The sequence below is a fragment of the Brassica oleracea genome, chromosome C7 (genome assembly GCF_000695525.1).
Source record: "Brassica oleracea var. oleracea cultivar TO1000 chromosome C7, BOL, whole genome shotgun sequence".
NCBI lineage: Eukaryota > Viridiplantae > Streptophyta > Magnoliopsida > Brassicales > Brassicaceae > Brassica > Brassica oleracea.
In genome coordinates, this window is record NC_027754.1 from 21,411,911 (window position 1) to 21,438,965 (window position 27,055).

The following is a 27,055-nucleotide window of genomic DNA, read 5'->3' on the forward strand; positions in this document are numbered from 1 at the left end:
AAACTATTAATAATTAAAATAAAACATTTTTTAACTCTAAATTTTATATTTTAAAGCTTCATATTACTTAAAAAGATGTTACAAAATAATAACAAATGTTGTTAACAAAAGATATTTCAGCTAAATCATAAAATAATGTATATAAAATAGAACACAAAACATCATAGTTTTAGATATACATATTTTTAAGTTGGGTACAAATCGGTTCTTATCGGGTCGGGTCTATTCGAGTAGGTTCTTTTCGGGTCTGGGTCTGTTCGGGTCGGTTCTTTTCGGGTCTGGGTCTGTTCGGGTCAGTTCCTTTCGGTTCCGGTTCTTTCGGGTAAAAGAAATTTAGACTCAAAAAGTACTTGTAAATTTTTGGTCCGGTTCCGGATCGGGTATTTTTGGGTCATTTCCGGTTCGGGTTTTCGCGTCCAGGTTAAAATGCCCAGGTCTGAGACGAAGGAGTGGCTTCCAATCGAATTTATTACATACTTCCGGCCAAAAGTATCTAATTACCCTGGTAGCATGGTGGTTTAGTGGAGATGGACATAAGTAGTTGGTCCTGTGTTCGATACTTTAATCTACTCAATTATAATTTTTTTCAGTCTATAATAAAGTCAAAATAAGTAAACAAAAAAAGGAAAGGAAATTTCAGTTATACCTAAACTAACAGTTCTGAAGAGTTGCTATTTCAAGAACTCTACGTTCTTAGAAGCAGGGATAGGTTCGCGTCCCTCCTACGTGTGGAGGAGTATTCTCCATGGTCGGGAAGCACTCAAGCTAGACCTCCTTAGGAAGATAGGTAGTGGAGAACAAACGAATGTGTGGTCGTCTAATTGGCTACTCACGGACTCTACTCGTCCTCCAATGTACCGCCAAGATAGCATTGTTGACCTGACCCTCAAAGTTAGTGACCTCCTTGTACCTAATTTAGATCAATGGGATGTCCAAAAAGTGTATGATGCTTTTACACTAGAGGACGCAGCATACATTCTGACGATTAAACCAAAACGCATTGAGCCAGACTCGGATGTCTGGGGCTTCACTAAGAACGGCTGTTACACCACACAAAGTGTGTATCGTATGTTGGCTAACCTCCATGAACGTAACTCCCCGAGCTATAGACCTCTTCCTCCGGTTGAAAAGCAGCTGTGGAAGAATCTCTGGAAGCTGAAAACGTCTCCGAAGATACGTCACTTCCTTTGGCGTTCTATGTCTGGAGCCCTAGTAGTTGCAGAAAAGCTCCAATCCTGTGGTTTATGTTCTGACGTGGTGTGCAAGGCTTGTGGGCAAGCTCCTGAAACGATCTGCCATGTTCCCTTTACGTGTCCGACAGCTACTGAAGTCTGGAGATCGGCTCATATTCAACCTCCTCCTGCTAGTTTCTCTCAAAATTCAGTATTCTTGAATCTACATTTCCTTGTTGCCTGCACGAAGAGGACACAATCACAACAGAGCAACATAAGGGTTTTTCCCTGGATTATGTGGAACTTGTGGAAAAATATGAATGCCCTAGTCTTTGAACGTTGTAGAATTACGGCTGCCTCGTGTGTTTCCAAGTTCTTGGAGGAGTCAGATATCTGGTACGCTGTGAATGAGGATCATCAGAAAGAAAATCTTCCGCTAGAGCCTACTGCACCTCTTCATGATAGGTGGAAGGCGCCTCCTTTACGTTACATTAAGTGTAATGTTGGTACAGCCTGGAATGAGTCAAGTATGATGTGTGGAGCAAGCTGGATTACAAGAGATGCTCAAGGCGTCCCCCTCCACCATAGCCGACGAGCCTTTCCCTCTCATGTTTCTAAAAGGGAGGCTGACCTCCAAGCCTTACACTGGGCCATTGAAGCAATGGATAATATGAAGCAGAGGAATGTGATCTTTGAGACTTCCTCAGTTGAAGTTAGAGATGTACTACTTAACGTATGTCACTTCCCGGAGCTTAAGTGCCTAACTGACCACCTCCCTCGCCTCCTACAAGGTCTGGGCGACTGGTTTCTCAATCATCTGTTATCAAGTAAGAACAAGGTAGCATTTGCAATTGCAGAGAGTGTCATCAATCATCACCTATCGCAGTCATATGTTGCGTTGGGAGGTCCTAGATGGCTAGCGCAGACGGTTCAAATGGAGTTACGATCGGTGTAACCAGTGCGAGCTCTATCTCTGTCGTTTTGCTTTGATCGCTCATTGCTCTGTTCTTATTAGAAGAGCCTCTGTTGTGCTCTTTTTGTTTCTGTTTTCCGGTACCTACTGGTACTGGGTTTTTTTCTACAAACTAGGGGTTTCTCCCCCTCTATTTCTTTGTCCTTTTGGACCTATAATCAAATGAACTTTAAAAAAAATTGTTCTCATCTCCTTATTACTTGAATCGTGGTCTGTTCTAATTCTGAAATTTTGAACTGAACTGTGGTTTCTTCTTCTTCTTTATTAAATCGTTGTAATTTCGTACTTATATAACAGCATTTTTTTTTGTTACGTCTTTTAACTTGTCACCTCCTTGGTTATGTACAGCTAAATATATAAACTGGTTACCTCCACAGATTTCTCTGCTCATGATTATTTATATGTGTTTATTCATAGCATAATCACTAATGATTTTTCATTTATTGCAGAAACATGTCTTCGAAAAAAATTAGAAAAGACATGGGAGGTGCTGAAAAAGCAAGAAAAAGAAAAGAGAAGAAGCATTAACAAAATCTCAAACCAATTTATGTTAAGGTACGTTAAAAATCCGAAACTCTTAAAAGAAACTCTAACTTAGTGGGTCTTAGAAGATGAGACAAGAAAAAACATAGAGGCTGGTTATATAAACATTGATGAACATGAACACCATGAAACTGTATAAACCAGCCTCTTATTTTTTCTTCGCTTGTAACCACCAGAATGTCAGTAGCGGCTCTGACTATAACTCTTTGCATTCAAACACCATTTATTCCAATGAAGAATACCTCTAACATATTTACGATAAAGAACATCAAAGTATTTCAGAGGAAACGGGAAACTATCAACAAAACATCTTCACCTCTAGAATTTCTTGTTTAGTCATATTGTTTTAAGTGCAATTCTGTTTGTTTATTTGGTAGTCACTGGCGACTGTTATTAGTGTTTGGTTGTTGGTCGCATGCAGCAATTAACAATCGCTTATTCATTGCTGCACAAGAAGTCGAAGTTTGCATTTGATAGAGGATAGGGGAGTAGGAAAGATCGTTTGGGATCGGAACCAGCCCCATATGTTAGGTGAAGCCCATCTTCTCTTAAAATTCTGGCTCAAAATGACAAAAGTTTTTAAAATACCTTTCTAAGAGTACTTTTGATCATCATATTCATAACCATGGTTGAAGGAAAATTTAAATAGCCAAGAAAAACAGGTAAACTAGTATTTATTTAGTTTTAGGTTATTAACAAAATACTAAGTTATAAATCGTGATTATACATGTGTATATATAAAGTACTGGGATCCGATTGGTTTATAGATTTAATTCTTGTCTTTTTTGATAAAATCAATTGCTATTAGTATGATCAAAATTATATTAAAACTCTATTATTAGTTTTTATCAATCTTATTAATAGTAATTTTCTTGAAATTGTTTGGGGAATAACTTTTTAAATTTGTATCTATAATTTAACATGGATTTCCAGTCATGGTAAGTCATACATGGATTTGGCTGAGAAAATAAACGAATCAGCTTTTTTCTCTGTTGGATGAAGAGAAAGAGAGCGTAAAAAATGTCAAAAGATTGTACAAGTTGGAGACGCAGTTGATCAAGAAGATGATGTCTACTCTCTGTTGTCCGTTGTTGTACTTTCAGTTGCATCCGTTACATCGAGTTCTCCTCCTCCAGACACTTGATGTGGTGCTTGTGATTCTGATGAAAACAAAACACCACAGTTTAGGACCAATTTAAATAATCAATCTACAATTCCTCATATAGAATTGGTTTTTTTGGTCGACCCTCTGCAAAAGAAGTTTGGATAATTGCTTAAATAGAGAGTGGATCACCCTTGTCCCTTGTGAGTTGTGACTAGATCTTGAGAATCAATGAAATAAAAAGAGTGGCAGAAATTTACATGCAAGACTATTGGTTTATGCATATTTGCATACACATACTCGTGTATATATAAACATGTATGACCCATGATGGACGGTAGACAGATATGAGGGAACAAAAAAAATAGACAGCACAGTTCACATGGATATGACGCAATTACATATCCCATGTGCCCAATCATTCACTCTCCTTTTTGTGACATTCCATTTAATCTTCCGTACTCTTATATATGCATGATCTCACTAGCAATTTCGTTTTTATGTCTCTACAATACGATTTAGTACTTAGGGGACTTGGATCATGGTTCGATGATGAATGCATTTTCACATTGGACATGCATGGTGATAAACAATGTCGTTTGAGCAAACAGAACACTGAACTACTTAATGACGTACCGGTCGAAGAAGATATTGGCTCTTGGGAAGAAGGGGCATTAGAGAAAGTAGTAGGAACCCCGAAATTGGATGGGTGGATTAGGTAAGAAGAAGCAGAAGTTAAGCGTTGTTGCTGTTGCTGCTGATGGTTAATATGATGAGCATAATGCTGATGAGAATATGGTCTAGGGCTTGGAGCTTGGAGGTAATAGTAAGGAGAAGGCATGATGTTGGAAGATGATGGTGATGTTTCTCCTCCGCCGTACATTTGCTGTTGGTAGTATTGTGCTTGTGCTTGTTGGAGTTGTGTGTTGTATAATGCCTGCATGTAATAATCCAGTCCCAAAATTATTATTTGCTAATATAAACGACACTCACATTCCAGATTTTATGATTTACTCTACACTTCTATAAAAATGTCATTAACGTACATATTTCCCTACACAACCATAACCAAAAATTTAATTTAGTTTCTAGATACCTAGTTCAGGGGATGAAGGCGAAACTTATTTATACGATAACAGACGATGGAAACAATATATAAGATGTATTTTATCATTGCATGTTTATTATTGTACATATATGTGTGTCATATGGAGAGATAAAGATAGAGAGAGAGAGACTGACTTGGTGGTACCCATATTCAGAATTGTAGGTGTACCTGAAAACAAAAATTTAATGACGCTAAACCAATTGGTATAAAGCACCAAAAGACCCCAACGATAAACAAAATTGAACTATTTCACCTTAACAAATTTAGTGCACAAAAGACTTGCATATACTTTACATACACATGACATATTTCACTATTATTGTTCTGTTGCGATGTAGGTCTGGCTGATCTACAATATAGTATGCTTTTTATTAGACAACTAGGTACTCTGCTATTAGCATTTATATTATGAATATGATATTTACAGGCTGACTCCAACTTGTTCAAATTGAAGCATTAAAATCATCTTCTGTCTTTTACCATTTCTATATCATTGGACCATTTCATTGTCTACGCAAAATTTATAAACTTCTTTACACCTTTTGGGTTTAAAATAAAGAAAATAAATCTATCGATTCTTATTTTTTCACATCATAAAAACATCACGTACCCGTAGGACGGATACATGAGCTGGGCAGTCGCAGCTTGTTGCAGCGAACCAGGCATTCCGGAATAGCCTGATTGTCCTCCTCCTTGATACCGACTAGGGCTTCCTCCTTGTCCTCTCCCTGTGCCATCAAAGAGTAATCATAATTATTTTACATTATTGAAAATGTAGCATTTTTCCCTTGTGAGCGTATCACAGAAATTTCTATTACAAAAATATGAAAATCTTATAAATTGTTTAGTATTATCATCAACCATTATAAATTATTATTTTAGCCAGAAATAATGAAATTACATTTTGAGAACATTATAGTATTATATTATTTACAATCGCATGAATATTTGTTTTCGAAAACTTAATCCAGCCAAAATGGATTAAAAAAAATAGACCGACGAGATAACGATTGACACATTCAACATATAAAATGAGTGCACGAACCTCGAGGCGTCGATGGTCGGGGCTGTCCAAAAGACGCAATATTACAATTTGCCTTTCTTCCATCGATCACAGGATTTGGATCGGCTACTGCCCTCGTCGCTGACTCTGGCTCTCGAAACGTGACCTAGACCACCAAGATGATGACGTCGCATGCTTTGAGAAACAATTATAATGGTTGAGAGATATAAAATAAACCAAAAAAAGGATGAACTTACGAAACCATAGCCTTTAGATTTGCCGGTGACCTTATCGGTGATGATGACTGCTTCGAGAATCTCACCGAACTGCTCAAAGTAACGACGCATTTCCTCGGTCGGAGTTTCCCATGCTAAGCCTCCGACGAACACTTTTGTGAAGGTCGTGTCTCCGAAGGGCGATCGGTAGTAGCTCGTATTAGAAGACATCTATTATACTATATGATATATAACTAACTGTTTTGATTGTTGATGATGGTTTGTGATGATATATACCAATAACAAAAAAATGAATAAATAAAGTTTAATGAATGAATATATGAAAATGGGGTCTGTCTAATAAAAACATCAGCCAAGAAATGAAAAAGAAGAAAAGGTTGTATATGAGGAAAAGTTAGCTTCTTTATTCAAATGCCAACGACTTTTACATTTTCTCTCTTTATTTTTTACAAATCTTTGAACGGTGCCGTATTGCGTCTCTGACCTTACACTTGCGAGGAGAAAGAGAGAGAATCGTGACTTGGTTAGTTTTTTTCTTTGGGGTTTTGTAACAAGAGTGACAAGACAAGCACTGAGTATGTCTTCGCTGTCTATAATTTTTTGCCAGGTTTTAACATTATCCTCTTCCACAACTTTTATTTCCACATCCATTAAAATTATCTTCTATGATGTCTTTTTAATTAATTAGATAAGACCAAGATTAACCTTTCTTAACTGAGGTTCTTAGATTCGGTTAATAGACGATTTTTAACTTTTTTTAGATTTTAACTAAAAAAGACTAAGAACCGTTTCTTAACTAAGAACCATCTCTTAACTAAGAACCGTTTCTTAACTAAGAGATATAAGAGTCGTCTCTTAGCCGAAAAATGTAAAAAAAAAGTGTCAAATCATGAGTTAAGAATCTCGGCTAAAAAACCGGTGTTAATTATACCCTAATGGTTTTGGTAGATAATACGTAACTTGAGAGATGATATAAAGTTTTACGAATCAAAAGCTCCAAGATTTTACTTCAAATGTAAAAGTCAACAATAAATATTACATCAAACTATTTTGCAGTTTTCAAAATTATATACATTTGAATGATTCTGCCTTATTAGCATATTATTTTGCGAGGTTACCATATAGTGTGTTAGAATACATGTTTAAGTCAAAATTCATATAACATACATTTAGATTATCTATGTTATATACAGACAAAATTCTATCAACGGATATTATACTAAAAGTCTACAATACTATTTTTAAATGAATTAACCGTTATAATACGATATCATCGTTCATAACCATGTTCCATGTTGGGTTGGTTGATCCCTAGTGTTGGGAGGAGGCAGCTGCCCCCACAAAAATGTGAAAAATTCTATTAACAGATATGATACTAAAAGTCTACAATACTATTTTTAAATGAATTAACCGTTATAATACGATATCATCGTTCATAACCATGTTCTATGTTGGGTTGGTTGATACCTTGTATTGGGAGGAGGCAGCTGCCCCCCACAAAAATGTGAAAATACATTTATTTGCATAAGAAACATCAAGTTTTTCGTAGCACAGTTGATTTCAATCTAGTGTTTGCACCTGCTAGACGACGGTTCAAATCACCTCTTGTGCATTTACTTGCCTTTTATTTATTTTATGCCCCAACTAATTTTTTTTTCTAGATTCGCCAGTGTTTGCATAACTCTATTCTCTTCCTTGGGTTGGTTCATTAATCCAATTTATTCATTTTCGTAGATAATATATACATATATATATATATATGATCAATCTAAAATTCTAATTGTCTTAATTAGAGTATCTCTAACCCAATTCCATATTTTATTTCAAAATAGAGTATTAAATAAAAATAAAATTATTATTTATAAATAAAATAATATTTTATTATTTGTTCATTATTTTAATATTCATTTTATTGTAAAATAAAATATGAAGTGGTGTTGGAGATATCTTTACACCTCGTTTGTAGAAAAAAAAAATGAAAACTCATATTCCATATTAGATCCATGTTAAGGACAACTCAAGCTTAGGGTTAAAAACAATTTGGAGAATTTCATAAGGTAATTATGTAAATCTCAAAAACATACCCCGAGATGTAAAACAAGTACTGTGTGTATCAAATTCTAAATAAGTACTCATGATGATTGTGCCGATAGGATTAGTTATAACATTTCATGATTAGTGGAAGTCTGTTGCTATATCCACCAAACCATAAGGGCAGTTCCAAAAGAGTTTTTTTGTTAAGTTTTTAAAACTAATATATATTAAAATAATGGAACGAAAGGAAAGAAGACGAGATAAAGTTCTAAAAAAAGAACCTGCAAGAACTCTGTAAAAACTCAACTGGCATATGTCACGTTTTCACTAGTTTTACATGTCTAAAGGAGAAAAAAAGTAATTGCAAAATTATATCATAATAGAATTAATATATTTAAGATGAGAAACGATGTCAAAAAAAAAAATTAAGATGAGAAACTGATTTTTAAATGTCAGCCGTTTAGAAACTGATGAAGTTAAACTGATGCAGAGATTTCTCATCTCTGGTTTTCGATATTTGCTAAATAACTTTTAAAATGTATATATTCCTTTTATACTAAAGCACAAGTCATCTAACAAATCAGAATTTGATATGTTAAAAATGTTTTAAGAAAAAAATTGATTAAAATAAATTTCTTATCAACCTCTAATTTTCAGTAATTTTATTCTATTTTTTTTCAAAATATCACATCTACGTTTATAGTTAAATGATCATGATTTCAAACTGTTTATTTTTCCTATATAAATTCTGATCTAATGATTTACTTTGTGCTTTCCTTTCCCTTATTTCTATCATCTCAATTATCCATTTTCATATCAACGGTTAGGGTTCATCATATTCTTTTTGCAGCAATTCAAAGCTTTTATTATTTATCACATGGATTAATATTTAGAAATCCATTATCGACAAGATTTTAGATCGATACAGTGGAATTATGGCAAGATACGGGTACATTGATTTTGAAGAGATTCTATTTTTGATTATTACAATATAACTTAGAAACTTTCTCAATCTAATGATTTACAGACTCTGGAAGCAATAGTTTTGAGAGATGTGAAGGCGCATAATCAAAAAAATTCTCGTGAAAAGTCCATGACTACACTCACACGCAGTGAATTTTCAGTCAGTCAAAGGGGACAAATGGAAGCATCAGGTTTTGGCATGGCAGAAAAGGTTTTACCTATTTTTTACTCCTTAGTATTTGTTGCTTAATTAATGTTTCTTTTGTTGAATCAATTACTTTTCAGTAATCACCACTTCAATTGAGTTTGACCATAAAACTATGACGGACGTATCATGGAGCTTTTTCTTTTCTAAATACAAAGGTGAATTTACTTTAAGTAGCTGGAATTTAATTAATTAGTACTGGATAATTCATTATAGCTCAGTAAAAATCAAAGAAATGTTGTAATTTTGATTTTATAAATTCAACAAACTATTAAAATAAAAATTATGAGTTAATTATGTTCAAATGTTTGCTTTATAAAAATATATGTTAGGTAAATTAACATAAAATGTCGATGATCTCTTATTGAATAATAAATATTTAAACTACAAACATGTATCATTTTATAATAATATGTTAATTTTTTACCACTTCTTTTTTTTGTTGAAATGTTAACCTTATAACAACAAAAAGGTTTGTACAAACTCATGATCCTAAACTAGGGGATCAGAAGAAGTAAGAACAATGGAAGGATTTCCGAGCACAAGAATGCTCTGCTTTTGTTTGGGAAAAAAGAAACATAAGTGACATGACAGAAGCCCAAGCTCTGATCCTCCTAGTCTTTGCGCTGATGCTGATGCAGTGATAAGGCAACACTGTCTTAGTATTCCATCTACTCAATCCTTCATTTGTAGCCCCATCTTGGCGTCCAACCTGCAGTGCAACAAGCCGGTTCTGCATTTCGCGATGAACAGTCCGAGCAATGTACAGCGCAGAGTGTGGAGAATGAAGATGACGCTGTCCATTTCTTTCACGCCAGTACCAATAAATGTCCATTTCTTTCACGCCAGCACCAATAAATTGAGCCTTGGAAAGTCATCTTTACTAGCTGTGCATCCAACTTAGAAAGTCTGTTGCTCCTGATACTTGAAACTGTCCTAGTCCAGTCAGGATTTATGCGACCTAACAGGAATGGGATTCATCAGTGTTGTCCAAATAGTATAGGTGAAAGGGCAGGCAAAGAAAAGGTGATCGCGAGTTTCATCCAGCTCTCCACACAATAAAAAAAATCTGCGTTTGACCCCACTATCTCATTCTATCTCCCGTGTCCAGTCTATTCCTACAAGCTAGCCAAGTGATGAACGCCTGACGAGGGAGAGCTTGAGGAAACCAAACGATTTTGAACCACTTTACTACAGCATGATTTGATCGAAGCTGCTCTCAGGTATCTTTCGATGCAAATTTCTCTTCATATTGTCCCTGCCTTTGCTTCCAGAGAGTACGATCACAGCCAGCCTCTGGTCTGGGAGGGGTAACACATTGAATTTTCTCGATGATCTCTTGCATAACTCGACCACGACACCTCCGAAGTTTCCAACCCTGAGCATCTGTAGCACCAGCTACTTTAGTTGTCCGACCAATTCCCAACATTTGAGTACACACTTCTCCTGAAACATGAATCAGTGGTTGGAAATCACACCATATATCAGTCCAGAAGTAAGTGCTAGCTCCATCCTTTAAGTCAATCTTGAAGAAAGTAGCCGCGACATCCCTCAACTTCAAAAGCTTTAACCACATCCAAGAGCCACATGTTGTTGTTGGTGAGATATCCGAAAAAGAAGATCCCCTGATGAGATACTGATAAACCCAAGATACCCAAAGAGAATTTTTCCTTGAAAGAATCATCCATATAAGCTTAAGTGAGAAAACCATTGATGTATCCCTCAGTTTCCGAATACCCAATCCTCCTTCCTTTTTAGGCACACAAATATCAGACCAAGCAACTTTAGCTTTGGAGGTAATGTTAAGAGAACCAGACCACAAAAACGCCGAGCACATTTGTTCTATACGATTCAAACAGCCATCGGGAAGTTTAAAAGCAGAGCACCAAAAGTTTGCAGTACTAGTGATCACTGACTTTATGAGCTGGAGTCTTCCTGCGTATGAAAGGTTCTTACTTGTCCAGGATAAGAAGCGAGAACGTATCTTATCTATAAGCGGCTCATACTCCAGACGCGACATCGTTTTGGTAGTCAAAGGTAAGCCCAAATAACGAACTGGCAGAGTTTCCAAAGGAATACCCAAGAGAGTAGCTCGTTCCAGCAGAGCAAGTGAGGTTGTCCCGGCCTTATACAGAGCGGACTTGCTCATGTTGATGGCTAATCCTGATTCGCTCTCGAACTCCTTGAGAACATCCACTGTGCCATCTAAAGACCGCTCTGATCCATCAATGAAGATAAATAAATCATCAGCAAAGCTTAGGTGGGTTAATTCAACCTCTTGACATTTTGGATGGTAACCAATTCTACCCATTCTAGCTGCTTTATTCAACCGGTGCGTCAACACATTAATGATAATGACAAAGAGAATTGGCGAGAGAGAACAGCCTTGTCTTAGCCCCCGAGAACTAGTGAAAAATCCCTCAAGCTCCCCATTAACATTCACCGAGAAAGCCGCAGTGGAGATACATCCCTTTATCCAACTTATAAAAATCTCTGGAAACCTCAGTGCCTTTAGAACATTGAGTAGGAAGTCCCAACGAACTGTATCAAAATCCTTAGTGATATCAACCTTGAGTGCTGCTCGAGGAGATATGGAGTCCTTGTGATAGTATTTCACAATCTTAGTAGCAAGTAGAACATTTTCCAGGAGTAAACGACCTTGGATAAAAGCGCTTTGATTCGGTTGGATAAGATCAGGGAGTAGTTTCTTCAGTCTCTGCGCAATGATTTTAGAGATGACCTTATACAATGTGTTACAGCACACAATAGGACGGTATTCACTTATTTTTAGTGTGTCAATCTTCTTTGGGATCAAAGCCAATACCGTAGCATTAACTCCATGAGGCATGAACCCAAACTGGAAAAAGGATTGCACAGCCACAACAAAATCACTCCCTATCACTTCCCAAGCTGCGACAAAAAATTCCTTTGTATATCCATCTGGCCCTGGTGTTTTCTCCAAAGGCATTGAGTGAAGTGTTTGCTTTATCTCTTCTACTGAGAGAACTCTGATTAGTTCGTTTCATGTTTCCTCCGCAATCTCATAATCAAGTAGCTCCGACAGGTCTGAGTACCTTCAACATCTACCAGATCATGTGGTGATTGGAGAAAATCCTTAAAGTAATTTACAGCCTCAAGCTTTATTTTTTCGGGATCTGTGAGACTGACATCATTTGCGTCTTGTATCCGAAGAAGCGAATTTTTTGCTCTCCTAATCTGCACAGCACGGTGGAAAAAGGATGTGTTATGATTTCCTAGTTTTAGCCAAGTGATCCTAGATTTCTGTTTGAAAAAATGTTTCTCCACTTCTGCATAGTGATTCCATTCATGTGCTGCAGCTGCCTCTGCTTCAAATGTTTCGGTACAAGGATTTAGGAGAGCTAGTGTTTGTCTTTCGCATAGAACCTGGAGAGCAACCTGAGTTCTGCGAGTTATGTCTTCGTACCGCTCTCTGTTTAACGCACGAAGGAGAGGCTTTAAGGCTTTTAACTTCTTATGGAACTTGTGCATGGCAGCTAGAGAATGATATAACGCATCTGTGGATGCCCATAACTCTTTCACTGTCTCTAAGAATAGTGGGTGCTTCACTAAATAATTAAAGAACTGGAAGTGGCACCTCTTCCTGACGGCCACTTTCCTTGTGAGAGTAACAACACATCTCGCATGATCCGAGATACAATTTGTCTCAAAGGAAGCAAACGAGTCTGGGAAACTTCCATTCCAATCAGAATTTACCAGTGCTCTGTCTAATTTCTTACCAATTGGACCCGAATCTTGATGATTCCACCAAGTGAACTGAGGCCCCATATATTTCAGGTCAGCGAGACCACAGTTCGTAACAGCCTGTTGGAAGTCATACATACCCCCTTGATCACCCGAACCATTTAACACTCTAGAGCTCTCCTCTGATGCTAGGACCACGTTGAAATCCCCCAGAAGGATCCAAGGAATGCTAGAGTTTCCAAACATTTCTCTGTTTTGATTGAACTCTGTCCAAAGAGTTTGTCGGTCTGCTCTGAAATTTGAAGCATAAATGCAAGAACAAACAAAAATCTCCCCCCGGATTGTTTCAATCCCCACAGTAATCATCTAAGGGCTCTTGAACAAGATTGTAACAATCACTTCATCCGACCAAACCAACCATATCCTACCAAGACGATGGTAATCATAATTTGTTTCCGAATTCCAATCTGGAAAAACATTATTTAAAATATTGGAACTGTTTTCCTCCTTCACTCTCGTCTCCAGGAGACATCCAAATGACGGTTTAGAAGACTGAACCCAAGTCCGAACTAACTCATGTTTGCGCATTTTGTTGAACCCCCGAGTATTTCACGTAAAAGATGATGTCATTATCATTAGTTCCTCTGTGAGGAGGACTTCTTTGTTGTGTTAGTATGGGACAGCTGCTGGTCTTTTACATTTTTCTGGATTTTTTTGGTCTGAGGATTTTTCTTATTCCCTAAACGCTTCTTCTGAGAGGCAGCCGGCTTCAGTTTTTCCAGTTTCTCTTGTATGTCAGTTTCTGACTCCACAGAGTTTTCCTCTTCTCTAATCTCCTCCTGATCATCCTCTGCTACACTTAGTTCCCCCTCCTCCAAATTCTCTTCATCCTCATCCATAGAGAGAAGGTTAAACCGAGAAGGAGAAACCTCCGTATTTCCAGCATCCACGTAACTAGACTGCTTGGATTTTTCTGATTGTTTTCCATGTGAGTTTCGTGGAGAAGCTTTCCTAGTCACTAGTTTCCAATCCTTCCCCTGAATTTCAGTAGCACTTTCTTTTGTTTGGGCTACACTTTCCCCATCGGCTACTTCCACTATATCTGCATTCTCAGCCTGTTTGGCCTCAGCATGCGCAACAGTTTTTGCCTCTAATGATTCCTTCTCAACCGGCAATAAGACTTCTTTGGAACTTTCACTCGGTAAACCCTTTGTCTGCGTCTGAATCACCACTAATCCCATCTTCATCTGAGCACACTCAGTTTCTTTGTGCCCCCACGAATTGTAGGTATTGCACCTAGGCGGTAGCCATGGGTAGCTAACCTGAATGAGAGTTTCTTCATCTGTATTGAGAGAGATTACCGTAGGCAGTGGCTCCTCGAGATTAACAACAACCAAAACTCGAGCAACATCTAAACGAATACATCTCTGGGTGTTCGGATGAAGTTTTTGGTATGATCCAATAATGTTACCCAAAAATTTGAGTCCAATCTCAGTAAACAGATGGTCAGGAACGTCTTTGAAGTCCACCCATATCGGAATGGACGTAAGATCTGGCTTGAGGTTTGTAGTTTTAGGGCACCATTGCTGAACGATCATTGGGATGTCTCCAATATGCCAAAAATGCCGACGTAAGACTCTTGTCCTCATTACAGAATCATCGATGTGAAACAGAACTGTTTTTGGGTTCAAAAACTGAGCATCAATCTTAAAGGATTTGATCGGTGTTGACTAAATCCTATTAACTGTGGCGTGAACTTTACCAATATGTGGTGCATCCTCTCCAACGAAATGACCCACCACATAATTTGCCCAGAGGGGCTGAGTTTGATTTAGAACTTCATCAGGGATAGAAGCTCTAGCAACGTTTTCAAACCTTTCTACTTTCGTGACCAATGGTGAATTTGAACTTCCTTGACCGAACGAGTGCCAAGGTGATGAAGGGGGATCCTGAGATGGCTCCGAAGCCGGTGCAGCAGGTTCAATGGCCGGAGATGGCCTAGAGAGGCGAGCCTTGCGGGAGATGGAAAAGGAAAGGAGAGAATCGCCTCCGATCTGGATCTCACCTACTTTTTCTTTTAAAAAATTGGGTTCCTCGATTTGATTTTTCTGGAGCTTTTTTTTTTTTACCACTTCAATATCTTTGTTTTACCACTTCAATCTCTTTGTTTATGTGCATATACCTTTAAAATTATGTGCCTCTGATTTTACTACTTCAATCTTGTTTCTGTGCAGATACCTCTAAAATTACGTGCCACTGTTCATATAATATTTTAAAATAATATTTATTTTAATTACAGTTATGTCAGCGATCAAATAATTTTTAAAACAACAAATTAACCCACCCATAGCATGGAGGTAACAGTAGTATATATATTATGCTATAAAGATCCTATAAAAATATGGATATAGACATTATTAAAAAATCTTAGAAATCCATAACCACTCTCTTTGTTTTATTAGTGCAGGCGTAGAATTAAATCTAGAGTTTGATACGAATCAACTACGTTATAGTTTTACTCGTCATGATGACTATTTAATTATGTCGGATTTGAATTCTGATATACGTAATAATCTACGTTTTACTGACACATGTATTATGATTAGTCAGGGAGTTTATATATCACTAGGTTAAGATCCTAGTATTATATATATAAATTATTTTATGTATTAAAATATTTTTACATATTATAAAATAATAAATATATATATTAAATAATTAAAAGTCAGTAACTATTAAAAAATATAATTAAATTGGTGCGAACATATAAATCAATTGTATTAATCCAAAATTTTTTTTTATTTGATAGGTTATGTTATTAAATTTAAATGATACTAACATAGATAATATATTTTAGTATATTTTTAATATTAATTTCTATTAAATGATGATTTCTACTTAGTTTTTTTTATCATTTGTATCTTTTATAGAAAAAAATTTAAATTACTGATAACAAAATTTTCATTGTGGGATTAATAGTTTTAGTAATTTATAATTTAAAAAAAAATAAGTTGTCAATGATAGTTCAAAATTTTTATCAAAAAAATTGTTCAAAGTAAATTTTGAAACTAAAATATTGTATTTTATATGGTTTATAGTTTAATTTAAAACGATATATATATTAATCTTATTAATTAATTAAATTAGACTTCTTACTTATATAATTTTTGTAATCATTTGTATTTTGTCATAACAAAAATTTTAAACCATGGATCATAAAATTTGAATGTGAGACTTTTAACAGGTTTAGTAATTTATAGCCGTTTGTAAAAATTCAAAATATAACATATATATAAAAATCTAAATTTTTATTATATGGTTATTGTGGTTGTTTAATTTATTTAATAGCTTAAAATTAAACAAATATGATAGAAGATACACTATTTTTTATCAAATCTTTATTATTCAAAATCATTAATTGTCATTATATACTTTAGCCACATTAGGCAATTCCGTAAATTTTATTTAAGGAAATAATAAAGTACATTAATGATAAATTTATTGTTAGAAGCTTATTATATAATTAGATAGACCAACATATTTCTCTAATGATTCTAAGAATCATCCTAGTGATGATATGTGACTACAAAAAGAAGTTGTAATGCTTCTCAAATAATATATAGGGGATTAGATTAAAACTATGAATCATAAACTAAGACTTAATCAACTTATACCAAAAAAGGTTTTTACACTATATGCACATATGAAAATAATTTTTTTTTTGGGGAGGAGGGGTGGGGGGGGGCATATATGTCGAAGCAAAACACTACATGGAACTTTGGTGTAAACAATAGAAAAGTTTTATTTTGGGGACTAAAGCCATATCTTTGACATAGACATACTCTATCGTTGTTAACAAAAAAAGAAAGACATGAAACTTTGGTGTAAACAATAGAAAAGTTTTATTTTGGGGACTAAAGCCATATCTTTGACATAGACATACTCTATCGTTGTTAAGAAAATAAAAAAAAAGACATACTCTCTGTTGTTTACGAAAAAGGTAAACATATAGTAAAAAGAATTATATTAACAAGGTTACATAAATGTAAATGTAGTTGTAGATGGCCCTTTTTTTTGTGCAAAGTTGTAGATGGCCTATATATATTTTTTGGTGAAAATGGCCTATATATATGAAAGTGAAGGGCAAAATAATTGAGAAAGATCACATGAAATGAGCAGAGAAACAGCTTTTACATAGTCCCCCGCACGCATGCACGCACCCAATAACGACCATCCCTCTTTTTAACCCCTTTTGGCTTTTGCTCTTCTTTTCTTTATATGCAAACTATTGTTATAGCATGATTAATCGGGGTTCTTAGGGTGAAGTTTTTATCGGAATATAATAAATCGTCTCTTAACTTTTAACTTTTAGCTTTTAGATTTTTTAGTTAAAAGTTAAACTCCACTATCTTTAATCTATATCGGATTTTAAAACTATTACTTATATTGAGAAGTACCACATTATATAAATAACCTAACGTTTTCATTGATCTAGGATGGTTTTAATCCAAGGCACAGTAAACTACTACTTTGCCAACTGTGACAGAAGAATTCATTGTATTTTATATGCAAATATATTATTTATCAACATATACACGGAGAAAGCCTAAAAATTACGCTCCAGTTAATCGGTGATTAATCTCCGAGTTTTTGTTAAGTCGCTAGGTCCAAGTCGACCGCCCGACTCGTGTCTAGCGTAGTTTTGAACATGAATTTTAATAATCAAATTAATTAGTTATATAGAAATGGCCGATAAATGAGATACATTTACATGAAAATGTTGTTTGATGACAACATTTGTTTGGTCAGCCAATAGATATATTTAAAAGAAAGTGGGGCCATTTTGCCAGCATGGTAAAGAGGAGATAGCTGGAGTGGAGTTTAAAGAAGAAACAGAAGAGAATCCGTGAACTGGCAGATCCATCCTCCTGTCATTCTTCTCTCTATATTATCTAGCTGTTTCTCTCTCTCTAACATAACATAAGAGAAAAGAATACGAAAATATACCCGCAACGCAGAGTAATTTATGTTAGAACCAGTGTTTTGAAATCCGATCTGGACCCGCAGTTGAACCGGTAAACCCTAACCCAGAAACCGGTTTGAATTTTATTAAAAATCCAATATTTAGAAACCCCGCAAATATCAACTTTACATGGATCTCAAGATAGGGTAGCGGATGTTTTGGCGAAACGATTACTACCTTCTCACAAACAATTTGTTTTCCGTTTCTGTGTACCAAATTTTATTACTCAGTTGTTGAATCAAGACTATGTAAACTCTTTCAAATTTCAATTAATAGAATGAGGAAGTTAAAAAAACGTGGCTCTAAAAGCTCTTAATGAACCTTAATAACAAAGGGGTGGTGGCGCAGTTGGTTAGCGCCTAGGACTCATAGCTACTGAGTAATCCTGAGGTCGAGAGTTTGAGCCTCTCTCACCCCATTTATCTTTTCTTTTCGTCCGTTGAAGGCCCAAATTGAGTGCTTTAGATTTGCGCAATGAGGGCATTGACGTTACGTGTGACGGAAATCATCATTACAAAGCAATTATTTGGTTTGAGATCCCAACTATTTTTCTGTATCAGTAGAGACGGTATAGACCCATAGATGCTGAGTTATTGGGAGAAATTTTTGTCCATTTTGATGGTAAGAGAAACAGCGAAGGAGATGCAAGTCGACATGACTCGGAAAAACTCATTACATATTGACCCAACGATATGGGCCTCTTCCTGGCCCATAAAAACTAATTCTAATGTTGAGGTTGCATTGGTATAACCGGTTTAATCGATAGTTGGATAAAGCAAACCGGAAAGCGAGTCAGAGCGAACAATTAAAATTGAATGCTCGTGTTGATCCGTCGTTTGCGTCTGACGTGTTCACGGTGGTTACCTCCATGGACGACGGAAACCTAGGGAACAACAACCATAACCTCATCGGTGGCTCCGGAGATCGTTTATCCGCCGAATCCTTACCGTTAATCGACACGCGAGTCTTATCCCAATCAGAACTTCGCGCTCTCTCTCACTGCTCCTCTCTCTCCCCGTCTTCTTCGTCATCTCTCGCCTCCGCCGGTGGAGACGACGATTTAACGCCGAAAATCGATCGCTCCGTCTTCAATGAGTCCGCCGGTAGTCGGAAACAGACATTTCTCCGCCTCCGCCTCGCGCGCCACCCTCCACCACCGAGACCTCCTTCTCCGCAACGCCAGAGAGACGATTCATCCCGCGAAGAAGTCGCATCGCTTCTCAGATCTCTGTTCTCCGTCGATTCGGCTCAGACGAAAGCGGAAGGAGACGAACGAGAGGATGAAAAGTCGAAGGTCAGCCACTGATCTCGTTTCCGATCCATAGTAACAGCATTGTGTATCGGAATCCTTATTTTGATTCGGTTCAGGGAATCTCCGGTGATGAAACTAGAAAGAGGCCAGGGCTGCCGAGAAAGATTCTGAACCCTAGCGATTTAGGAATCTCCATGGAGTTAAATCCAGGGAAGAGAAAGAGAGGTCGTCCTCCAAAGAATAGAGATGGTTTCAATCAGCCAGTATTGGAGGACTTCAAGATCGAGGATAAGGAAGAGAGTGTGAACTTGGAGAACAGAGAAGGTACAATGGTGGACCTGGCTGCATTGTCTTGTGTTGCAGAAGATCCATATGGAGAGGAGCTGAGGAGGATGACTATGGGGTTGGTGACCATGGAAGAGTTGTTAGGTTTCTTGGAAGAGATGAGTGGTGAATGGGTGAATGCTGGAAAGAAGAAGAAAGTTGTGAAAGCTTGTGACTATGGAGGATACTTTCCCAGAGGATGGAAACTTATGCTCTGCATCAAAAAGAAAGGTAGCAGTCTATGGCTGGCTTGTCAGAGTTACATCAGGTATAACAAAAGTTCAGCCTTTCTTTGTCTTCACCGGTTCTGTTTAGAACGTTCTGTTTAGAACAAGTAGGTTTCAAGTTTAGGATGTAGACGTGAAGCAAGCCCTGAGATCTTCATGGTTATAGCAAATAATAGCATCAGCTTATATGGTGTTTCAGATTCTGCTTCTAGATTTTAGACTGTGCTGCTTGTTATCTTCTGGAACATAATAAAGCATGTTTGACAGTTGCTTTACTATTGAGTCTCTCTGTCTTCTTTGCTGTTCTAGTATTGATCACTTTTAGTTGATTATTATTATGAATATTCTCTTACTTTTTTGGGTTATTTTTGTTCACTGTATATACAGTCCTGAAGGACATGAGTTTGCAACCTGCAAGGAAGTCTCCACATATCTGCAAGCTCCTCTTGAATCCCAAAGCAAGAAGCAGCTCAATTCATTGCAATCTGACAACAAGACTCTAGAACAACCAGTGATGGCTACTAATGAATCTTTAGTAGGCAACACTGATTCCATGGACTTTCCTGTAACGAACCAGAACCTTACGAGTAAAAGAACCAGGAGCGAGGAGGTGTCTGATGAAGCGAGAAGCGCCGAAAACGGCAATACAACAGGTCCAGTGAAAACCAGAGTGGTGGAGAAAGATGAAAAAGGGATCCATGCAGCAAATTTTGTGAATGGAGACAACAAAGAAGACGATATGAAGAAAAGAGACGATGAAATGGAGAATTGGGCGGCTCTATTGAACTCAGAAGCTCAATTTGGCCGTTCATCTTAACTGAGAAGATTCAACAAACCCCACCCCCCTGAGTTTCTGTGAAGTAATTGATTTTTCTCAATTGTAGTTAAAAAAGATTTTGCGTTTCATGCTTGGCCAAAGCATGTTTTAGCTGACAACAGGATAATCAAATTTGAAAGGTACATGTACAAAACAATTGATAGAAACCAGATTTTTCTTCAAGTTGAAACAACAATTCAGCGAGTTCATTAGTTAATGAAATATTGTTTCCGATTTTGTTTAGGAAAGCGTGTCTTTCTCCCTTTGTCATTCTTCGGATTTGGTGGGTTTAATTGAACAAATATATTTAGTTCAGGTTCCTTATGAATAAACTTGAAAGTTTTGAGGTTGCTTTTATAATTTTCAAAAGTTTAGTTTCAGAGTCTGTTTGACTAAAGGAAAAGTAGATCGAACGGGTCCCGTATATTAGCAGGACAGGAGCATCAGAGCCTTCCTAGGGTTACCACTAATCTCCAAATCAGAAATCGAGAGCATCCATTGTTTGTTTCAGAGAAGAAAGAAATGGAGACTGAGAGGGAAAAGCAGGTTTACTCGGCGAAGCTCTCTGAGCAAACCGAACGTTACGATGGTACTTGTTTTCTTCAGAAACTCAGATCTTTCCGATGAATGTGTTGGTTATATATAGATCTACATAAATCTGATTTGAACGCCCTCTTACAGATGTTATTGCTTCATGTTACTCTGATCAATCTTGATCTTTTGTGTTTGAGAAAATTTATCTTCTTACATAACTGAATTTGAAAATAGATCTATGTTTTCCACTTTCTGTCTGAAACTTTTTTGCTGAATATTTTCATAAAAGAATAATGAAACTTTTCTTACCTACATTTGGTTCTAATCATTGAATATGTCAAAGATCTGATTTTTTTTATACTAATCTAGGTTGCAAGATTAGTCTATGTGTCTAGTGACTTACCTAAAAATATTGTTTGTTGTAGAAATGGTTGAGGCGATGAAGAAAGTTGCTCAGATGGATGTGGAGCTCACCGTAGAGGAGAGAAACCTTGTATCTGTGGGTTACAAGAACGTCATCGGCGCGAGGAGAGCTTCGTGGAGGATACTGTCCTCCATCGAGCAGAAGGAAGAGTCCAAGGGGAACGAGGAGAATGTCAAGAGGATTCAGAATTACCGAAAGAGGGTTGAAGAGGAGCTTGCCAAAGTTTGCAATGACATCTTGTCTGTCATTGACAAGCATCTCATTCCTTCCTCTACCGCCGTGGAGTCCACTGTCTTTTTCTACAAAATGTGAGTCACCATCCTCTCCTCTGATTCTTTATTATCTACTAGGTTGGATGCTTTCTTCTTTGTTTAACCGTTTGGCTTTACTGTTTCTATGCAGGAAAGGAGATTACTATCGCTATCTGGCAGAGTTCAGCTCTGGTGCTGAGCGCAAGGAAGCTGCAGATCAGTCTCTTGAAGCCTACAAGGTTCTTGGATCATTGTTTCTGTCTTTGTTTTTTTACTCGCTCGGAGAAAAACTGAACAATATGCTTGTGATTGTAGGCTGCTGTTGCTGCTGCAGAGACTGGTTTGGCACCCACACATCCAGTTAGACTTGGTTTGGCATTGAACTTTTCGGTTTTCTACTATGAGATCTTGAACTCTCCTGAAAGGTTTGATTTCTTTTGGTAATAAGATACAGCAGAATCGGTTGTGTCTTTTCTATAACAGTTTGAAACTGTGTGTTGTACAGTGCATGCCAATTGGCTAAGCAAGCATTCGATGATGCAATCGCTGAACTCGACAGCCTCAACGAGGAGTCTTACAAGGACAGCACTCTTATCATGCAGTTACTCAGAGACAACCTCACCTTGTGGACTTCTGACCTCCCCGAGGAAGGAGGTAATAAGTCTTGGTTGATAGAAAGTTCCCATAGAATCAAATGAGCCTTTTGAATCTTAGCACTCACATTTTTCTTGTTTGTTCTCGTAGAAGAGAAATCCAAAGGTGATGAGCCTAAAGAAGAGGTATGAACTAAACACGTTTTACATATTATTTTTATCATTTGCATTGGTAACTCTACTTGTTCATTGCAGAACTGAATCCTGTGTGTGAAGAGAAACGACCCTTGATGCATTGCATCCGAAGACAGCAAGTGTCGTTGCTCGGAAAAATGTGTAATTTTTTTTTATTTTGTTGTCGTTCTTGATTATGTTTTCAGATATTTGACTTTCTACAACCTACTACGTAACTACAAATGCTTGGTGTCATACGCTTAGTTTGCTTCTTTGTTGTTGAATTGAGACAATGCATTTTGGGTTTTGCACACTTTTAACGAATTAAGAACCTCGATTGTTCAAAATAAATAAGTTCATTATTAAAAAATTGAGGTGATTATACCATTGTCACCGACCTTGTTGAATTCTCTCTCTTTTCTTTACCATATGACCTCTTGCTCAAAAGATTGTCTTCAATGAATCAATGAATATGTTATTTGTCACAGCTTTTGTTCGTAAAATGTAGATAATGAACAATCAATCAACTGATTAAATCCTAATCATTTGAAAAATGCAGTGTTTCAACATTTTTTTTATTTGTTTAGCAATGTAAATCTCATACAACACAGCAAATAAACATATGCAAACCTCAGATTTAAATAATAATCATATATACTATATTATATTCCGAAGATTTATAATAACAAATCAACCAATAATAATAACACAATCCCCACCAGTCACCAGTAACCAGTAACCAGTAACCAGTGTCCACCCACACACTCTTTTTTTTTGTTCTGTCTTCTTAAAACACACACAATTTACACAACGAAGGCACATAAGTCGAAATCCAGTGAAACAAGCTTTGTGTCCTAATGAATCTTGATTGAAAAATGCGGGGTTTATTATATTAAGAACGAATCATCTCCCTCTACATTCCACAGTTTATCATCTGAACCGGACTACGACACAAGATATGTCGTCTTTACTCTCTCTTCTCAATGCTTCAGCTGTTAGCTCCTTAGCCGCCTTCTGTGGATCTTTCACCCTTTTAGCTATCTCCATTGCCTCCTCATTTGTCATCACCTTCATTTCCACAATCAGTTAGCACAAAGATTAACACTTTCACTCTAAGTCAATAAGATGCCAATAACTACCTTCCAAATGCCATCGCTTGCCAGGACAAGAATATCTGTCTGGCTATCAACATTAGCATGTTTAATGTCAGGTTCTGAACTCAGATGTGTCTTAAGTCCCTTGTCTCCAAAGGCACGAGACACAGCTAACTGACCATTCACCCTGGGAACATCACCTATTAAAATAACAACTCATTTAGATAATGATCAAGAATGGTTTAAAGCTAGCTAATGTTTATCAGATTGCTTCTCTTTTTACCTGGTAGATTGGATACAAATCCACCTCTATCTTCAATGCTCGACCTTTCAGCACGAGGCTCATGATCTGTGCTCATCTGCATTGTTTTACCTCCTCGATAAAGAACAGCTCGTGAATCACCAACATTAGCTATCCACAACTTCCTCCCGTTTATCAATATAGCAGTAACAGCCGTAGACCCGCCACGACCGAGGTCAGAGCTATTCGAAAGAATGGCTTGGTCTGTCTTCTCGTAAGCTTTTAATATAGACCTTCGAGGATCTTCCCAAAACTCTCCCTGAACATGATCAATGCATTAGTTCAAGAAATCGCTAGGCGGACGTCTAGACCGACCGATTTTAAAAAAAATTGGTTTAAAAATATCATTTCGGTTAAGTCCGATTCGTGACTAGGCAGACGGATAGGGGCCGCCTAGACCGATTTTTAGAACACGGCATTAAAGTAATCACTTAAGCCATGCCCATGAGAAAAGACTCTTTTTTACCTCCTTAAGGATGTTGGAGAAGAGGTGCTTCTGCAAGTAGGCAGGGACAGTATCACCCATGTGACCATCATAAATTGCGAATAGACCTAGTTCATGGTCTTGTATGTTGATGAAGTTAGCTACATGATAATCCTCCATGGGATGGTTAGCTTTCCCTTTGACTAGACTAAAGCCAAACTTGATCAACCCTTCATCACTTCTTCCTTTACCTGATCTAGATGATGATTGTCCTCCCATAACCTAACCCCACACCAAGAAGATAATCTCAAAACTCAAAACTTTTCAAGAAGAAACAGACAAAGGAGCTATCTTTTAGACAAGATAAAATATATTACAGGAACACATCTGAAAGGAAGAAGCTTTTACCTCGGAATCGGAAGTGAAGCAACAAAATTTTCCCATTATTTTTTTTCTTTGATTGATTCTAATGAACACAAACAATCTGCAAAATTCACGAAACAAAATCAAATAAAGGGTTTAATTAATCATTGCGCAGGATCCAAAGAGGGGACTTTTCTAACCTTGTAATGAAACCCTAACTTGTGTGTTTCAATCGGAGGTAGCAACGATATAATCCACGAAAGTCCTCTCTCTTCCGACAAAAGTCTTCGCTTCTCTTTCGTTTATGTCTTTTTCCTACGCGAAATTTTTCTGTTCATATTTATTCAGTGAAGACACAAATAAAGTTGGAGCGATCTGTATTTTCTTGACATTGCATTGGCGTGCTTTGTAAGTATTAGATATTTGATTTACGCCCTATATTATGAAATTTTATATTGTGACCCAAGAAGACTTCCTTCTTGGCGTTAATTTATATTTGACTAAACACTAAACACATCTTTGAATTGTTTTTTTTTTTGCTTTGGTAATGATTTTACTAAGAAAAATTAAATTATGGAGCAAAGAGTGGTCTGGTCACAGAAAATTAAAAGGCTGCCATTTTAAATTGGGCTCATTAGCAAGTTGAATTTCTCTGCCTTCTCATTTATCACGTACGTTATTGTTACATACATGCGTTTTCACTATTGAAACTGATAATGTACAAAAAGATATCGATCTTCCTAAGATTTGATAAGAAAATAAGTATCCAAAAATGAAAAAAAAAAAAAGATGTTAGGTAAAATTTACTTCATGACTCTGGTATCTTTCAACAAAAATGTATATTGATTTAAAAAACATATGTAAGAGAAATTAGCATTTATGTAAAATAGAAAAAAATATTGAAATTAAAACTCTTTATTTAGAATTTTTATTTTTAAAAGATATAAAATGGATTAAAAATGCTTTAAACAAAATACATCCAACAAGGAATAAATATAAGTGGGGAACCCTGGATTATCAAAAAAAAAAATATATATATAAGAAAATAAAAAACATTTAAATAAAGTAAATGTATGTTCTGAGAAGAAGATATAATATGAACTAGTTTATTCAATTTTGACCCCAAAAAAAGAACTAGTTTATTCAATTTGATGGCTTAAAATGATCGCGTTGAAGTTACATTTTGTCTATATGGACCGTGATTAGAAAAGATTAGAAGTTTACGATATTAAAATGAGAAATAGAAAATTGAGGTCTTTTATTTTCATTAGCAGCATCTCAACAAGTGCGACAATAAAGGCTTGAAAGAGTCAAAGGCTTGGACGCGCTTACTAGCCATCTTTTTGTTGATTCATTTAATGTGATTCGCACACATTTCATGACTTTTGACCCTTTAATTAGTTTTTTAATTAGACACATCATCACTAAAACTTAGGTAGTTACGTGATTCACACATTTATTAATATTAGTAGTAAGTTTTGTATATCCCTTTCTTATTATTTGAGGAGCATTAGATAAAACTAACCTTTACTTCATGTGTTTATTACATGTGTGTCATTTCCTACGTGACATCACCACAAGCTCTTTCACACCTTATATTCAAACACCCTTTCTTAACTAGACTAATTACAAAATTTGTCATTGCTAATTACATTAAAACTTCCGTATATACTATAAGCTTATTGACTAACAAAATAATTTATCACATGCCCTACTACTCTTTGATTACAAACGTTTCCATTTTCAAATACGCAGAGATTTTATTACCATAACCAGAGATTCTTCATAATTATCGATTTCAATATGAAAATTCGTATAGCCTAACTTAAATATTAATGCATTTATATATAGTTAAACTATATAAAATCCATTGTGTACGTATGTATCTACATATCTACTTATATATGTGTTGCTATGTCACGAATTCGTTATATATGTGTTGTCAAACACAATGTTCAACAATTCTTACATAATCGCAAAATCTTATAGATATATACATACACTTTTTCAAAAAAATTACATAAAACGATCTAATATATAGTATTTTTAAAAGCTAATAATAGTTTCAAATCTCCTCCATTGTATGTTAACCACGTTTATCGTTTCCATAATTATCAATGCAATTGTAATCGACGATCATTTTATGATAGTTTGGATTCAAGGCAACACAATTTAATACATTACCATTTCGA

General features: G+C 36.3%; 5 protein-coding genes and 1 non-coding gene across 6 annotated transcripts; 3 read left to right on the top strand and 3 right to left on the bottom strand.

The window, feature by feature from the left end:
• Window positions 1–3,624: 3,624 nt before the first annotated feature.
• Window positions 3,625–6,648, bottom strand: LOC106303796 (probable RNA-binding protein ARP1). The gene is made up of 6 exons (XM_013740121.1): window positions 6,159–6,648; window positions 5,944–6,067; window positions 5,509–5,626; window positions 5,033–5,066; window positions 4,427–4,727; window positions 3,625–3,848 (listed from the first exon to the last, which is right to left on the bottom strand). Exons 1-6 carry the CDS (start codon window positions 6,345–6,347, stop codon window positions 3,760–3,762), a joined length of 855 nt encoding a protein of 284 aa, XP_013595575.1. The 5' UTR covers window positions 6,348–6,648; the 3' UTR covers window positions 3,625–3,759.
• A 7,049-nt stretch (window positions 6,649–13,697) lies between these two features.
• LOC106302835 lies at window positions 13,698–14,711 on the bottom strand. The gene has a single exon (XM_013739252.1). It carries the CDS (start codon window positions 14,709–14,711, stop codon window positions 13,698–13,700), a length of 1,014 nt encoding a protein of 337 aa, XP_013594706.1.
• A 3,707-nt stretch (window positions 14,712–18,418) lies between these two features.
• On the top strand, window positions 18,419–18,503 carry TRNAM-CAU. Its single transcript is given in 2 exon segments — window positions 18,419–18,456; window positions 18,468–18,503. It is a non-coding gene; the product is annotated as a tRNA-Met (tRNA).
• Window positions 18,504–18,860: 357 nt separating this feature from the next.
• Window positions 18,861–20,888, top strand: LOC106306371 (methyl-CpG-binding domain-containing protein 8). Its single transcript, XM_013742963.1, is given in 3 exon segments — window positions 18,861–19,371; window positions 19,374–19,929; window positions 20,276–20,888. Coding segments are annotated over 3 exon segments (1,404 nt in total). The 5' UTR covers window positions 18,861–18,953; the 3' UTR covers window positions 20,706–20,888.
• A 190-nt stretch (window positions 20,889–21,078) lies between these two features.
• Window positions 21,079–22,994, top strand: LOC106306372 (14-3-3-like protein GF14 epsilon). The gene is made up of 7 exons (XM_013742964.1): window positions 21,079–21,294; window positions 21,665–21,971; window positions 22,066–22,153; window positions 22,230–22,339; window positions 22,420–22,568; window positions 22,659–22,693; window positions 22,763–22,994. The coding sequence occupies exons 1-7, from the start codon at window positions 21,228–21,230 to the stop codon at window positions 22,766–22,768; spliced, it is 762 nt and encodes a 253-aa protein (XP_013598418.1). The 5' UTR covers window positions 21,079–21,227; the 3' UTR covers window positions 22,769–22,994.
• Window positions 22,995–23,533: 539 nt separating this feature from the next.
• On the bottom strand, window positions 23,534–25,242 carry LOC106303548 (probable protein phosphatase 2C 9). Its single transcript, XM_013739811.1, has 6 exons — window positions 25,064–25,242; window positions 24,909–24,984; window positions 24,543–24,782; window positions 24,059–24,335; window positions 23,821–23,975; window positions 23,534–23,749 (listed from the first exon to the last, which is right to left on the bottom strand). Exons 2-6 carry the CDS (start codon window positions 24,942–24,944, stop codon window positions 23,612–23,614), a joined length of 846 nt encoding a protein of 281 aa, XP_013595265.1. The 5' UTR covers window positions 24,945–24,984; window positions 25,064–25,242; the 3' UTR covers window positions 23,534–23,611.
• Window positions 25,243–27,055: the final 1,813 nt, after the last annotated feature.

What these genes read in the sequence shown, in the direction of transcription:
- LOC106303796 (XM_013740121.1), bottom strand. Translation starts at nt 6,347, where the DNA reads ATGTCTTCTAATACGAGCTACTACCGATCGCCCTTCGGAGACACGACC. An exon ending in CCGACCATCGACGCCTCGAG is followed by an intron (nt 5,627 to 5,943) that starts GTTCGTGCACTC and finishes TTGATGGCACAG; the next exon opens with GGAGAGGACAAGGAGGAAGC. An exon ending in GCCAATATCTTCTTCGACCG is followed by an intron (nt 3,849 to 4,426) that starts GTACGTCATTAA and finishes TGTTTTCATCAG; the next exon opens with AATCACAAGCACCACATCAA.
- LOC106302835 (XM_013739252.1), bottom strand. Translation starts at nt 14,711, where the DNA reads ATGAGGACAAGAGTCTTACGTCGGCATTTTTGGCATATTGGAGACATC.
- LOC106306372 (XM_013742964.1), top strand. Translation starts at nt 21,228, where the DNA reads ATGGAGACTGAGAGGGAAAAGCAGGTTTACTCGGCGAAGCTCTCTGAG. An exon ending in GCAAACCGAACGTTACGATG is followed by an intron (nt 21,295 to 21,664) that starts GTACTTGTTTTC and finishes TGTTTGTTGTAG; the next exon opens with AAATGGTTGAGGCGATGAAG. An exon ending in ACTGTCTTTTTCTACAAAAT is followed by an intron (nt 21,972 to 22,065) that starts GTGAGTCACCAT and finishes GTTTCTATGCAG; the next exon opens with GAAAGGAGATTACTATCGCT.
- LOC106303548 (XM_013739811.1), bottom strand. Translation starts at nt 24,944, where the DNA reads ATGGGAAAATTTTGTTGCTTCACTTCCGATTCCGAG. An exon ending in GCTTCACTTCCGATTCCGAG is followed by an intron (nt 24,783 to 24,908) that starts GTAAAAGCTTCT and finishes GTGTGGGGTTAG; the next exon opens with GTTATGGGAGGACAATCATC. An exon ending in CAAGCGATGGCATTTGGAAG is followed by an intron (nt 23,750 to 23,820) that starts GTAGTTATTGGC and finishes GTGGAAATGAAG; the next exon opens with GTGATGACAAATGAGGAGGC.